The sequence below is a fragment of the Schistocerca cancellata genome, chromosome 6 (genome assembly GCF_023864275.1).
Source record: "Schistocerca cancellata isolate TAMUIC-IGC-003103 chromosome 6, iqSchCanc2.1, whole genome shotgun sequence".
Lineage (NCBI taxonomy): Eukaryota > Metazoa > Arthropoda > Insecta > Orthoptera > Acrididae > Schistocerca > Schistocerca cancellata.
Genome location: NC_064631.1, coordinates 348255639 through 348270389, shown reverse-complemented (window position 1 = coordinate 348270389; position 14751 = coordinate 348255639). Strand labels below are relative to the sequence as shown.

Sequence of the window (14751 nt, the reverse complement as noted above, 5' to 3'; positions counted from 1 at the left end):
GAAATTTTAAAATTCAAATATGACATTGTAGGGCTACAGGAAATAAGATGGCAGGGGAATGGGCAGATAGATAAACCTGAGTACTCATTGGTATATAGTGGACCAGAAGAAAGAACAGGCCAACTTGGAACAGGGTTTATAATAACTAGGGAAGTTAGAAAAAGATTTCTAGAATTTGAACCCATAAATGAAAGGATGTGCAGACTCAGACTAAAAGGTAAATTTAGGAATATATCAATAGTTAATGCACATGCACCAACAGAGGAAAAAGAGGATATAATTAAAGAACAGTTCTACGAAGACTTGGAAAAAGTATACGGTGCAGTACCTAAATATGACCTGATGCTAGTAATAGATTTTAATGCCAAAATAGAGAGGAATGAACATCTGTATGGAGTTTCTGGAAAATATTCACTACATGAAGAAAACAATGAGAATGGAGACTTACTATGCCAATTCGCAGCAAGGAATAATATGATTATTAAAAGTACCTGCTTTCCACATAAAAGGATCCATCTGGGTACTTGGAAGTCTGCAGCCAATGGAGTAGTCAATCAGATTGATCATATTTTAGTGATTGCACGCCACTCCAAGTTAGTTACGGATGTACGGAGCTGCAGAGGACCAAACTGCGACTCAGACCAATCAGTCTTGAGAGAGAAACTGTCACGAACAAAAGGCAACAGAATGGGAAAGATGATGACATGGAATACAGACAAACTGAACATCCCTGATGAAGTAAAAAAATACCAAGTAACACTAAGCAGAAAGTTGAGCGATGAAGAGACCACAGTAGGAGTAGATGAAAGGTGGAACAGGTTTGAAAAAGCCATTAAGGATGCTGCAGAGGAAATAATAGGCATAAGAAGGAACAGAAGAATCCAGGAGTGGTTTGATGAAGATTGCAGGTCAGCAATAGAGGAAAAGAACAGGGCAAGAACAAAAATGCTACAGAGAGAAACCAGAAATAATGTGGAACAATATAGAGAATTAAGGAGAACAGCTAACAGACTGTGCAAGAGAAAGAAAAGAGAGTGGAATAAGAAGAAATTTCAAGAACTGGAAGAACTAAAGGAACAGAGCGAAATAAGAAAGTTCTATCATGCCATAGGCAAAATGAAGAATAGATTCCAACCAAAAACATGGCCTGTCCCAGTAAAGATGGGAAAATGATAAGGGAGGAAGAACAGATAGTGGGAAGATGGGCAGAATATATCAAAGATACACTAAGCACCAGCCTAGAAGATGAAGAGACAGCTTCACAGGAGGGAAGAGTGGAGCTAGAAGTAGACAATGAAACCGATGAGGCAAGAAAGCCAACACTACAAGAGGTCTCCCAGGCTGTGCACAAGTCAAAAAACAATCGAGCCCCTGGAGAAGACAGCATAATTGCTGAATCAATAAAAACTGGTGGTGAGGCTGTAATAAAGCAACTGCACACATTAATATCAGATACATTGAAAACAGAAACTATGCCAGATAATTGGAAAATTGGAATAATAGTCCCCATTTATAAGAAAGGGGACAGAACAGCATGTGAAAACTATAGAGGCGTAACACTCCTAAGTACAGCTTATAAGATCTTCACAAGTATATTAAATGAAAGGATACGGAAGTGTGCAGAAGGCATACTAGGGGAATATCAGTGTGGCTTTCGACTGGGCAGAGGAACAACTGATCAAATATTTGTGATAAGGCAAATGATGGAAAAGTTCTATGAATATGATATAGATCTGCATTTCTTATTCATCGATTTCAAACAAGCCTTTGACAGCATAAATCGGCAAGAACTATACAGAGTACTGAAAGAAGTTGGTATATGTGCTAAATTAATAAGACTAATCAGACTGACAATGACAGAGACAAGAGCAAAAATAAAGGTCCTTAGCAGAACAAGTGAAAGCTTTGACTTTGATAAAGGTGTGAAGCAAGGGGATAGTCTCTCCACTGTCCTATTCAACATTGCCCTGCATAGTGCAGTAAATAAAATCAACAAAAGAGGCACCATATTTATGAAAACTAGCCAGATATGTGCATATGCTGATGACATTGCTATAGTAGGAAGAAATACCAATACACTCCTAGAAACATACCGGGCAATGGAAACAGAAGCCTTAAAAATTGGCCTCATAGTAAATGCAAACAAAACAAAATATATGGTAATGTCACAATCTGAGGCCAGAAGAACCCCTAAAAACCTAAACATCAATGGGAAATGCTTCAATGGAGTGTCCTCTTTTAACTACTTGGGAGCCCTAATAACAAATAACGGTATTGGAAAGGCTATAAGGGAAAGAATACAAGCAGGAAACAGAGCTTACTTCGCAAATATGCAGCTTTTCAAAAGTAGCCTTGTTACAAGAAAAACTAAATTGCTAATATATAATTCCCTAGTCCGCCCAGTTATCACATACGGCTCAGAGGTATGGACGTTGACAGAACACAATAAAAATGCTCTAAGAAGCATTGAGCGGAAAATACTACGCAAAATCTATGGGCCAATAAGGGAGGAATAAGGCTGGAGAAAACGCTACAATTATAAGAGTTAATACAAGCCTGGGACATAGTAAAATTTGTTAAATCACAGTGAATACGATGGCTAGGACACTTGGAGAGAATGGCAGAGGATAGAATTCCAAAGAAAATGATGAAAGGTATGATCCATTCAGTTAGGCGAAAAGGGAGACCTAGAAGAAGATGGATCGATGAGGTAATAATGGATATCAGCAATATGGGAGTCCGGGGGTGGAAAAAAGCAGCAAATAACCGAGAAGTGTTGAGGAAGATTGTTGAAGCCAAGGCTCACCTAGGGCTGTAGAGCTACTGAAGAAGAAGATTAAGTAAAATGTTAGTTACATTTCAATTTTAGTACATCAGCCAAGATTTGGTATTTTGCGTATGATAAGGTCAGATTTAAAAAAAAAGGCATAACTGTGTCAGTCTGACAGCGTATTATACAAATGCATAGTTTCGTGGCGATATATCTGATGAAATTTTCTCTGGCTTCCAGTGTATTAATTCTGTAAATATTAAGGGTTCCAGTAATGTTTCCACGTATACTGACAACCTCTCGACAAATGATTGAGGAAGTGCGTATTCTACTCACTTGTTTTAAGTTTTGAAGTTTCATTTTTGGGTCTATGGAACGAGAACTGTCTAATCTATTTGCGAGTACGATCAATGTACTGATAACACAAATGTAAGCATTTACTCGTATTTGTCATCAGTGTTAATTACATAACACGAAAAATACAATACCCAACATCTCATTCATTTTAATGTAACAATATCAGCAAACAGCAAAAATCATAAGTTGACAACAGAACAGTTCATAACTTACTTTTCTGGTATCTGAATTTCTAATTTGAAAACTCCCGCCTCATAAGCTGTTCCTTCCAAACCAACAATGCCTGGGAAAAAAACCCTCATTATTAAGGCACAAACAATACGCTTTGCAACGGTAAAATAAAAATAAACGAAACTTTATTTACTTGCGTCGAGCACATTAAAGTTATCATCCTTAAGTGTACATGAAATACCAGATGGTGGACTCTTCACCATCAATTCAAGCTCTCGTTTTAATCTCGAAGCTTTTTGCATATTACCAAAATTGCGTATTGACACTATCACATTAGACACAACAGTAATTTCTAATTCCCGCTCCTATCTGTCACTCCTACCAAAGTCTATGTCATCGCTGTTATCAAAGAATTAACAACGATTTGCTGGCAAGATAGTCGCGCTATGTTCCCAAACGCAACGAAAATTTGCTTATGCATGCGCACCACCGTACTAGCATAGCCTACTCTTCTCAAACCGGAGCCATTCATAAGACAAAACCGCTTAGTTATTAAATAAACGGCCGGATTTGCACAAAGGACGTCTCATTCATCATCAAAAACAAAGATGATTTATTTTCCAATACATGCTTTTGTACGTTTAATACATGCACACAAGAACGACTTAAAGATAGCTTCCCATTTACACAGCGAAATATCGACTTTCAACAACTGTCAAAAGTTACTGAACATGGAAACGAAACATTGTGCAGAACTTCGACGATGCAGAACGAAGGTAGATGACAGGGCATATCGTTTGGACATATAAAGGGCTATGCTACTATTAGCACATGCAGATAAAAGAAACAATAATGCAACACCAACTTTCTTAGAAAAGCGAAAAATAAAATGTAGTGCAATTGTAGCAGTTATGGCATGAAAATGCACAACACATTAAAAACAATTTTTCCACTCTGGCAAATCTAAAAGATGATGGCCATTTGTTATCCTGTATTAAACGTAACTTGCAACAAGTGGTTTGACTTAATTCATTGGAAATCCATTATTAGTTAGCAAAGAATAAATAGTACAACATAAGAAGATGACTGTTTCAATAGACAAAGCACTTTTGACGAGCTATTTTGAAAGAGTCGTTCTTCATGTCTGCATACTTAAAATGAATCGCTTACAAGGAAATCCCAAAAATTAGGGTATGCCGAACTTCCCCTTAAGCAACGTTTTAAAAGTCTCGTGGTAGGATAAGATTTTGCATAGCGTTGTTTGAAATCGGTAAATACTATACTTCGTTTTGTTTATCACCAGAGTTTCTTAAACAGCAAAATCGACTACTAAACACTAGAATCAGATATATGATAACAAAATATGACAGTACTTGAATATAAGTTAATTTGTCTTATTTTTAGCTGATTTGTGAAAGGAAGCAATAAATTTAAACTCGTTAATCTTTATATTAGTTTAATTTTCATAATTCTTTCCACTGAAAACCTGTAGAAACATTAAAGTCTGCTATTACACTATGGCCCCAATTGTTACTTCCTATAATACTATCTACATTTTGCACATTTCTGCTAAGATTTTAACCACATTTCCAGCAAAACCAATTGCTGTTTTTTTTAAGAAAACCTTCTCTCTTCAGTCTTCTTTCATTTAGACAATTTTCAAACTCAGATTTAATCGCTTCACTTGAATAATAAGGCAAACTGAAAAAAATCTTGAAATCGGACTTCCACATAATTTTGCTCGAGCTCTTGGGCAGTTCTGCTTATTTGCCTGCAAATATTTTAAAGCATTAATGGTTGCTATGTCCTCTTCTAAAAAATGCTTCGCATAGACCATTAATCTCACGAAAATTATCCAGACTTTCTACGGAAATTCTCTGTTTGTGTCTGTGTATGTTGAGAATCAGAATACCACGTTGTTTCTCTTATCACCAATGCAGTGATACACAATTTCTTGTGTATGCTTTGGCGTTGTAAACGTCGGCACCTGAAAAATGTTATCTTCTTAAAATTATTGTAGATTTACTACAAATAACCCATCACTTTTTACTAATATGTTACGTCTATACAATACACTGGCTTCACTCTCTCACACTATCTTTAAATATTATTTCTATAAGAAAAAACTGCAAGAAAATCTCTTTTACAGACAAATCTGCTGTATTTACATTTCTACCTAAACAGTTTCCCAACATTCTGCATCTCACAACAAATATAGTCGAAATGTTTATAATTTGTATATTCCTCTACATAGTGCTTAACCATAGGTAGTTGGCCATCTTTAGAGTGTCATCACGTTTCATTTGTCCAGCTTTTGTATAATTGCCACAGCATTAGTAAGTCATATGACCAATGTCAACACCATACCACCTGACATGACAATCAGAAAAGTTAAAAGCCATTTTAGTTACTGGTCCACGAAAACATCCCAAAAATAATGTAATAAAATGGAAAATCTGCAGCCATCCTTTCAATGTTATTTATTACATAGTTACAGTTTTGGCGACTCAGTAGACCATCTTCAGGCCTTAACTGCTGCTGAGGGAATCAACTCCCATCAATGGACAGCATCTATGAAATGGTTCCTGTAGACTGTAACAATGATGTTGTGTCTCCAACCATCAGCTACCAACTGCCTCAGCTGGTAGTTGAGTCAGCTGGTAGTTGATGGTTGCAGACACAACACTGTTGTTACAGCCCGAGGAAACCAGCTCATAGATGTTGCAATGTGATAGGATCGTGTGTGTAATTGCAGTTAACCCCGTCAGTGTCAGTTAAGGCCTGAAGATTGTGTACTGAATCATTGGAACTAGTAGCTATATAATAAATAATATCGATTGAATGGCTGCAGGTGATGAAAATATTATTTAAAGGAAAGAAAACATTTTATTAGCTTTGTAATTACACCCTGGATACGGAAAAAAACAACACATTTACCGTAAGAAAATACACAGAAGTTGCACACAAACCAAGAATAAAGATATTGACAGCAGAGTCATGGAGCAGCACATAAATATAGACGTCAAGGAATTTTTTCTTTTCTTTTAACACTTCCTCCAAAAGAAAAAAATCATGAAATTATTGCTTTGTCTCTTGCATGCCAATTTCTGAACATTGAAAATTAAATCGAACTCATTCAAGAGGTTTCGTCAAAATATCTGCCAATTGGTTGTGTCCATCAATGTGTTCCAAGAAAATCTCACCGTTCAGATATCTTTCACGAACATAGAAATGTCGGACCTCTATATGTTTAGAACGTCGATGATATTCTGGATTTTTTGCCAACTTCAATGCACTAGCATTGTCAATGTAAAGGACTGGAGGCTGCCCCGACATTTCCACTAATTCTGATAGCAGACGACATAACCAAACTAACTCTTTTGCTCCTTCACTAGCTGCAATTATTTCCGCCTCGGTTGTGGATGTGGCCACTACTTTCTGCAACTGACTTGCCCATGACACTGCACTACCTGAGTACTTTGCAAGAATTCCAGTTGTTGAGCGCCTTGTCTCTATCACCTGCGAAATCTGCATCAGCGTAAATCTTTAACTCTTCTTTTTTATTATATACAATTCCAAAATTTAAGGTCCCTTTCAAATATAGGAAAATGCGCTTTACTCTATTCCAGTCTTCAGTGGTTGGTTTCTCCATAGCTCGAGCAGCTTTATTGACTGCAAAAGTGATGTCTGGACGAGTTACTGTTGAAAGGTACATGAGACAACCAATTGCTTCACGGTAGGGTACAGATGACGAAACTTCTTCGTTTTGATTATTGTCCTCACGTCCAATAGGAGTTGAGATTGTATTGCATTCTGCCATTCGAAATCTTTGCAGAATTTCTTCTGTGTATTTCTCTTGACTTATCATTATTGCTCCATCTTCATATTGCTTTATTTTTATGCCAAGAAAATTGTCAAGACTGCCAGTTGTTATTTCGAATTCATGTTGTAAAACATCCATAAAAACAGCAATTTCTTTCTTGTTACTGCCGACAATCAGGCCATCATCAACGTAGATTGCCACATAAAGGCTATTTCCATTTTGTCTACGATAAAATAGGCATGGGTCTGGATCACTGTTTGAAAAACCAGCTTTCTTCATTAACTCAACAAAACGTTTGTTCCAGCAACGTGGCGCTTGCTTCAACCCAATAAGACCTTTTTTTAAGAAACATACTCAGCCTGTACCATCTTCGAAACCTTCTGGTTGTTCCATATATACTTCATCTTCAAGTATTCCACTCAAAAAAGCTGTCTTTACATCCAATTGTTCTAGCAGGATTTTCTTTGAAGCAGCTACAGCCGAGTTCGTATGGTGTCATAACGTGCCACAGGGCTAAAGGCGTCGTCATAATCAATTCCTGCTTTCTGAATACAGCCTTTTGCAACCAATCTGGCTTTAAAGCGAGTACCTCCATTGACTGCGACCTTTCGCCGTAGAACCCAGCGGTTTTGCAATACTTTGGCATTCTTCGGACGGTCAACCAGCACCCAGGTATTGTTTTCCTTAAGTGATTGAAGTTCTTCACTAATAGCTTGCATACATTCTTCCTTCTCGTTTGACTGCAATATTTCTGAAAAACAGTTTGGATCTTTGTATCCAAGTCCATCAACTTTTGTTGCCATACAAAATTCACCACTTTCCATCCAGGTTGGTTTTCTTCGTTGTCTTTTATTCTTCTGTTTCTCTTCATTAGAAGATTCAGCAGCTTCTGCTTTTAGAAATTCTGCTAATTCTTTATTTTCTTCAGATTCACCCGACTTTTGACTTTCTTTAGAATCGAGAGTGCCAATTTTTTCTTGAGTTTGGCTTCCTCCAGAAGTGTACAGCCTAGGAGATTTACATTGGTCATCTTTAGATGAATTCGGATCATTAAATTCTTCCCGAGGGACTTCAAATTCAACATGATCACTATGTAAATCACAAACAATTTCTGGCTTAAATTTTACATCGTGACTCAACACCACTATTCTTTTAGATGGAATCCAAACTCTGAACCCATCTTTGTCATTAACATATCCAACAAGTCGTCCAAATACTGCCTTATCATCAAAGTTGGAACGGAATTGTTTGTTAATGTGAACATAGCAGCCTGTGCCAAAAATTCTGAGATGATCAAGTCGTCCTACTGGTCGATTAAACCATAGTTCATAAGGGGTTTTATTTTCAACTGAAGATTTTCCAGTACGATTTATTAGGTAGACTGCTGTGCTACATGCCTCTGCCCACAACCCTTTAGGTAATTTACTCGGATTTAGCATTGACCAGGCAGCTTCAACAATGGTCCTATTTTCCCGTTCAGCCACACCATTTTGTTCAGGAGTGTAAGGAGGAGGAATCAGTAGCTCTATTCCCCTGTCTGCAAGCAGTTCACTGACATTCTTATTGTTAAATTCGTTGCCACCATCACATCTAAATTGTTTGACAACATGTCCATTAGTTCGTGCTTCATTTAAAAACTGCTTAAGCACGCACAGTACACACTTCACTTTTGTGTCTTAAAAAGAAAATTCAACGAAATTTACTAAAATCGTCTTTGAAACATACGTGATAATGCTTGCCTCCAAAAGATTTCGTGCTCATTGGTCTATTTACATCCACGTGGATTAATTCACCAGTACTGGTAGCGCGTATTGTTCGTGTTTTGAATGGCAGCCTATGCATCTTTCCTACCGCACAGCCGTCACAAAATTCACTCTTGGCATCTTCCACATTAATGTTCATTCCTTTTAAAATATTCTTCACATGTTGTTTATTCTGATGACCAAACCTTTCATGGTACACTTGCAATGTTTCGGAGTAAGTCATCAAGCTCATACGATTCATTTTTGCATTTCTAACAACACGCATGTTCCATTTTTCACATAACCTGTCATAACAATATTGCTACTGACTTGTTTTCGAACACAGACATTATTATAACTAAAATTAGTACTGTAGCCTCTGCAGGCAATGGCTCTCACAGAGAACAGATTAGCACTTGCATCAGGGACGTACAAAACATTGTCAATTCTAGCTTTGTACCATTTATTGTTTCGTCGGATTTGGATGTAAACTGTTCCTTGACCGTACGCACACATTTTGACATCTTGTTTTCCCAATGAAATTATTTGAGGAACATCAAATTCACTATACGAAACAAAATACTGTTTGTTGGGAGTGATATGATTTGTAGCGCCACTGTCGCAATACCATTTATTTGGGTCACTGTGATTACTGGTACACACACCCATAGCGTATGAAGTAAATGCAGCGTGTTCACTGTCTCACTTCTTCTCTTTTCTTTTATTGCTGTCACGAGTGTTCTGTGGACACTCTGCTGCCCAGTGACCTAATTGTTTGCATTTATTACACGGAAGCTTCTGTTTTAATTGTGACTTCGTCATCTTTACTTGCTGATTACTTGTTTGACGTTTTCTTGTTTTAGAAACGACAAAAGCTGTACTTCCATTAACGTCTTGTTCACGCAGTTCAATAGTACAGAGTTTTTCAATCAATAAATTCAAGCTTTGCTTTTCTGTCGGTATCGTATCCCAGAGATCCTTAAAATTGTCGTAGTCTTTTCCCAGTGTAGACAAAATTCGACCATTTAAGATTCTTTCAGATAGCGTATTTTCTTCATGTTTTGCTAATTCATCGTTCAGGTCCACAAATAACTTTTGCAGTTTGGCCACATGTGCACTAATATCTTCCGGTTCATCACGTTTAACACGGAAAAATGTTTCAATCAACATATTCAAACGCTGAGTACTGCTACGTTCAAATCGGGCGCGTAATTTGTCCCAGATTTCTTTAGCATTCTTGCACGTTAAGACGAGTTCTGCAACAGGTTTACTTAGCGCACTTGCTATAAGACTTGCTGCCTTTGCGTCGGCCTTGAGCCATTCCACATACACTTCTATTTGTTCACTTGTCGCATCTTGCGGCAACTCTATACGTTCACGTGTACCGTTAATAATATCTTCTAGTCCATATGAACGTAGCACCATAGAAATATGCCATTTCGATTTGGCCCAGTCGTCAGGTCCTTCAAGCTTATCAATGCTGACCTTATAATCGCCACTAGCAGTCATGTTTCTTTACAGACATACGCTCATTTCAAATATTGTTTTAATTAAACTGTGTTGTTTGCCTTTACACGTGTACTGGGCCCATAACCTGATGAAAAATATTATTTAAAGGCAAGAAAACATTTTATTAGCTTTGTAATTACACCCTGGATACGGAGAAAAACAACACATTTACTGTAAGAAAAAACACAGAAGTTACACACAAGCCAAGAATAAAGATATTGACAGCAGAGTCATGGAGCAGCACATAAATATAGACGTCAAGGAATTTTTTCTTTTCTTTTAACACAGGCCTTAACTGCTGCTGAGGGGATCAACTCCCATCAATGGACAGCATCTATGAAATGGTTCCTGTAGACTGTAACAATGATGTTGTGTCTCCAACCATCAGCTACCAACTGCCTCAGCTGGTAGTTGAGTCAGCTGGTAGTTGATGGTTGCAGACACAACACCGTTGTTACAGCCTGAGGAAACTAGCTCATAGATGTTGCAATGTGATAGGATCGTGTGTGTAAATGGAGTTAACCCCGTTAGTGTCAGTTAAGGCCTGAAGATTGTGTACTGAATCATTGGAACTAGTAACTATATAATAAATAATATCGATTGAACGGCTGCAGGTGATCCATTTTATTGCATAAGTGAACAGCGAAAGTCTCTCAAACATTCAGTCACAAGGATGTACGTAGAAATCCCAAAGATAAAAATAATTTGAACACAAACACCTTCACCTACAACTGTCCAAGAGCTTCACTCCACAATACTGATTTCTAGTCCTTCCTTAGGGTACATGAATAATAGGTGTCATAGAAAATCTAAATTTGTAACTCACTACAACTAACAATAAGTAAACAAATGTATTGTTAAGTTGTAAAATATTCTTTATGAATGTAAAGACCTATTCATAATTTATGGAGCGGAACATCAAAAAATTTTATCCTGGACTTCAAATGGTGAACTCATACAGGCCATCAGCGACATGGAACAGAACTGGACATCACCATAAATTTTTCTTGGTAACTAATCTTTGGCATTGGTGTCCTGCTTTTGCATCCTATTAGTCTTTATTTTATTGTATTGGTTTGTTTTGAGACAATTTAAGGATGTCTCATGACTATTTACATATTTATTCCACTGAGTGGTCTTCTATGAGAGAGGTCAAATATATGGCAACGACTTTTAGACCCACTTAGTCTTCAGTTTATTCTTTTGGTTTGTTTTAGTGACAATTTGCAAATTTTCCATGACTAGTTAAATATTTATTCCACTGAGTGTTCTTCTATAGAGATGTCAGATATATGGCAGCGAAAACTGATACAGGTTTTGCAATAACTGAACTGAGCTGATGGCTACACTGTATATAAATAAGAACATAAACTGATGAAGCATTTTTCATTAAATAACGTTTTATAAAGTAAAGAAAACAGCTCCATTAAAGGAGAAAATACAGTTGTTTATGATGTAATTATAAATGTAGGCAAGAATATATATATATATATATATATATATATATATATATATATATACAATGGTTAAAATAAACAGTCTCTCTGTGTATAATTATAAATACTGTTTGATGTGTTTGTATGTATATATGTAAATGTTTTGAATTGTTCCACTTCTCAGGAATTTACCATGAAAAATAGATCAAGAACATCCATTATGATGTTCACTTTCGCCATTAATAAATTTTATCATGGTTAGTTCCTTGATTTCGATAGTACACTCTGATTTTTTGTATCATAGATGTTTTCTCATAACCTGGCTTTCACCTTTCAGTACAGAATTAACTGAATTGACGTTGTATTGATATTATTTCGAAGTGTGAACCCTCTGTCATTTGATGAAGTTGTCATCTGACATTCCCTTCCAGTTCATTGACTTCTAGTGTGAATTGACCTTAATAGGTTTTACAGGTTTCTACAGTTATTCATTACAGTCACTCAATTTCATTCAAGTAACACAGCATCATTTTCAGTAACACAAAATTGTTGTAGTTTATAGTCTGTAATCCATATAATTTATTGGAACCATGGACAATAAGAATTTTATAAACCAAGTCAAATTTATACCACAATCTTGGAAACGCTCAACACAAAATGATGTCTAATAATTAGCATTTAGCAAATTATAATTATGCTTATATGACATAAATATTCTAGGCCTACATGGTATTATATTAAAACTTGGCTTACATTATCTTTATTTCTGAACGATTTGAGAGTTCTTCGTTTCAAGAAAACATTCTGTTGATTATTTAAGCTACATTATTTCCTTTGTGCTAATAAGTATAATGCAGTTTTTCTTGTACTGTAATGTACACAAAATCATAATTACCACAGGGACATTTTGTGTTAAAAATATTTTGAGCAGTATTTAAAGATTTTTCCCTGTCTGTCTTAAGTCTGAAGAGACTATTTCTACGGTTTTTCGCCCTACAAAGATTGGATTTCATTTGAATTTCACTTACATTACCTGCATTAAAGCTGTATCATGTGTCTGTATCTTCAGTATTGGGAGAAGCAGTGGTGCCTAATGTGCGCCAGGGTGGGACAGGATCCAACTCAAAGTTTTCTTGGCCAACTCTCTGGGCCACCCAAACAAAGAGTGTTGTATGTTGTCTTTCTGTGTGTTCTTTTACAAAATGGAGTGGATAAGATGCAAAATTCATCGCACTATAGGAAGCAGAAGACTGCCTCTGGAATGTTCAAAATGATTGTTAAGATAGTATTAAACAGAAGCATGAATCCAAATAAAAAATTACATTGTTTGGCACCAGCAGCAGTGAATCAGACGAAAGAATTACGTCTGCACTTCAATTCCATATTAACCGTAACATCGACACCAGCATTTGACATATTACTTTGGAAAATTTGTCATCAGAAAGTTACATAAGGGCCGGCGACGACAAAAGTTTTATAGTGACACCACGATGTAATATTGCTAGAGTTAAATGTCTGGGAACTCTGGCAGACCCAGTTCCCCATCGACACAGTTCCAGGATTGTATTTTGTTGCTAAATTTATTCCCAATATACTTATTATTGTTCACATGCAGTGGGGGATGTTTGAGTTTCACCAGCCCTGTCCACATCTGAAGGATACTCATTATTAATGCCCAGAAAAGCTTTCGTAGCAATAATTTTTGATTACAGCAGTGTGCTAGCTGTCCAGCAGCACGTCTGTGGAATTCTATGGATCAATCGAAATTACATTAATAGCAATAAACATATTCAGAATTTCCTACAATTAATATACCAGACTTATAGTAATCTCGCATATTCCAATAATTTGGCAGGGCTTATTATGCATACTCATCATAATTATGTGTCTTCATTGCGGTTATGCATGCTGCCTGGCTGTAACGCATGCAAGTTTTAAAGGCATGATGGTTGGAGTGATGAGGGTGAGCTTGTTTTTGATTGGTCTAGAAGGAAAGGGGAATGGAAGGAAGGAGAGTACTTAGTGATAAAACTATTAGCAATGTTTATCTGCAGAGAGTTCTGCCCTTTACAACTGGTTTGATGTAGTGAATGACACCTTTGTGCCAGCTACTACATCACTCACATCTGAGATGATTACACATACATACTATTTAAATAACAGGGGAGATGGTCTGGTGTAGTGTTGGGCACAAATATGTATGTGTCTCATTTGCAGTCATGGATTTGGTGGTGGCTGCGACCACTTGAGTAGTTTCATATCCTACTAGCCTTTCACCCAACTCATTTGACATGCGAGTTCTGGCCGGAGTTCGTTGTAATCAGGGTGTGTATTTGTAACAGTCTAGGGCATTTCCTCTGATGTCTTTGGATCTGTTTGCCATTATTACCGTGGGCAGGAAATCACTTGGCCAGAACTGACATAGCAGCAGTGTCAGCCACCAGGCCGGAGAGGATTATGTCTATTATAATGCAACTTTCTTGGCCATTGCTGGGAGTGTCTCGGCCATCATACTCCAAGCATCAGTGTTCATGGCTATACTCTCACTCATTGGAGTCCAAGGGGCATCTAACATGCAAGCGAACGTTTTTCGTTGGGTATCTTCTGTTACCGGCCGACTCTAAGGTGTATGTTTTGTAGTGCTGTGATATAAGCCTTTGGTTGAAGGTATTTGAATTTTATTATGACATCACCCAGTGGCTTTGCAAGGGCTTTGTCTATTGTAGTGCTATATTTCTTATACATTATTTTTGGTTAGAAATTGGTAGTGTTTATAGAATTTGGTATGACATCATAATTTCTACCAATGTGTTCGTTTCTAATACTATGGTGTCATACATTCACTAGTAAGAGAGCGGTTAGCGATAATCATAAATCAGGATCAAGCTGCATTGTGAATGGCAAAGAGCATCATGACATCACATGATGTGATGCAATGTTTGT

General features: G+C 37.0%; 1 protein-coding gene across 5 annotated transcripts in view; it reads right to left on the bottom strand.

Annotated features, from left to right (window-relative positions):
- Nucleotides 1-3791, bottom strand: part of LOC126190801 (ubiquitin-conjugating enzyme E2 T-like) — a 283350-nt gene extending 279559 nt beyond the window's left edge. The window contains exons 1-2 of one of the 5 annotated variants that reach the window (XM_049931356.1): nucleotides 3492-3791; nucleotides 3341-3410 (exon numbers count right to left, since the gene is read on the bottom strand). In XM_049931356.1, coding sequence (XP_049787313.1) covers nucleotides 3341-3410; nucleotides 3492-3600 — 179 coding nt within the window. In that variant the 5' untranslated portion in view covers nucleotides 3601-3791. The remainder of the gene's footprint in view (nucleotides 1-3340; nucleotides 3411-3491) is intronic. The other 4 variants (XM_049931357.1, XM_049931353.1, XM_049931355.1 and 1 more) reach the window with 4 other exon arrangements.
- Between the last annotated feature and the right edge of the window lie 10960 nt (nucleotides 3792-14751).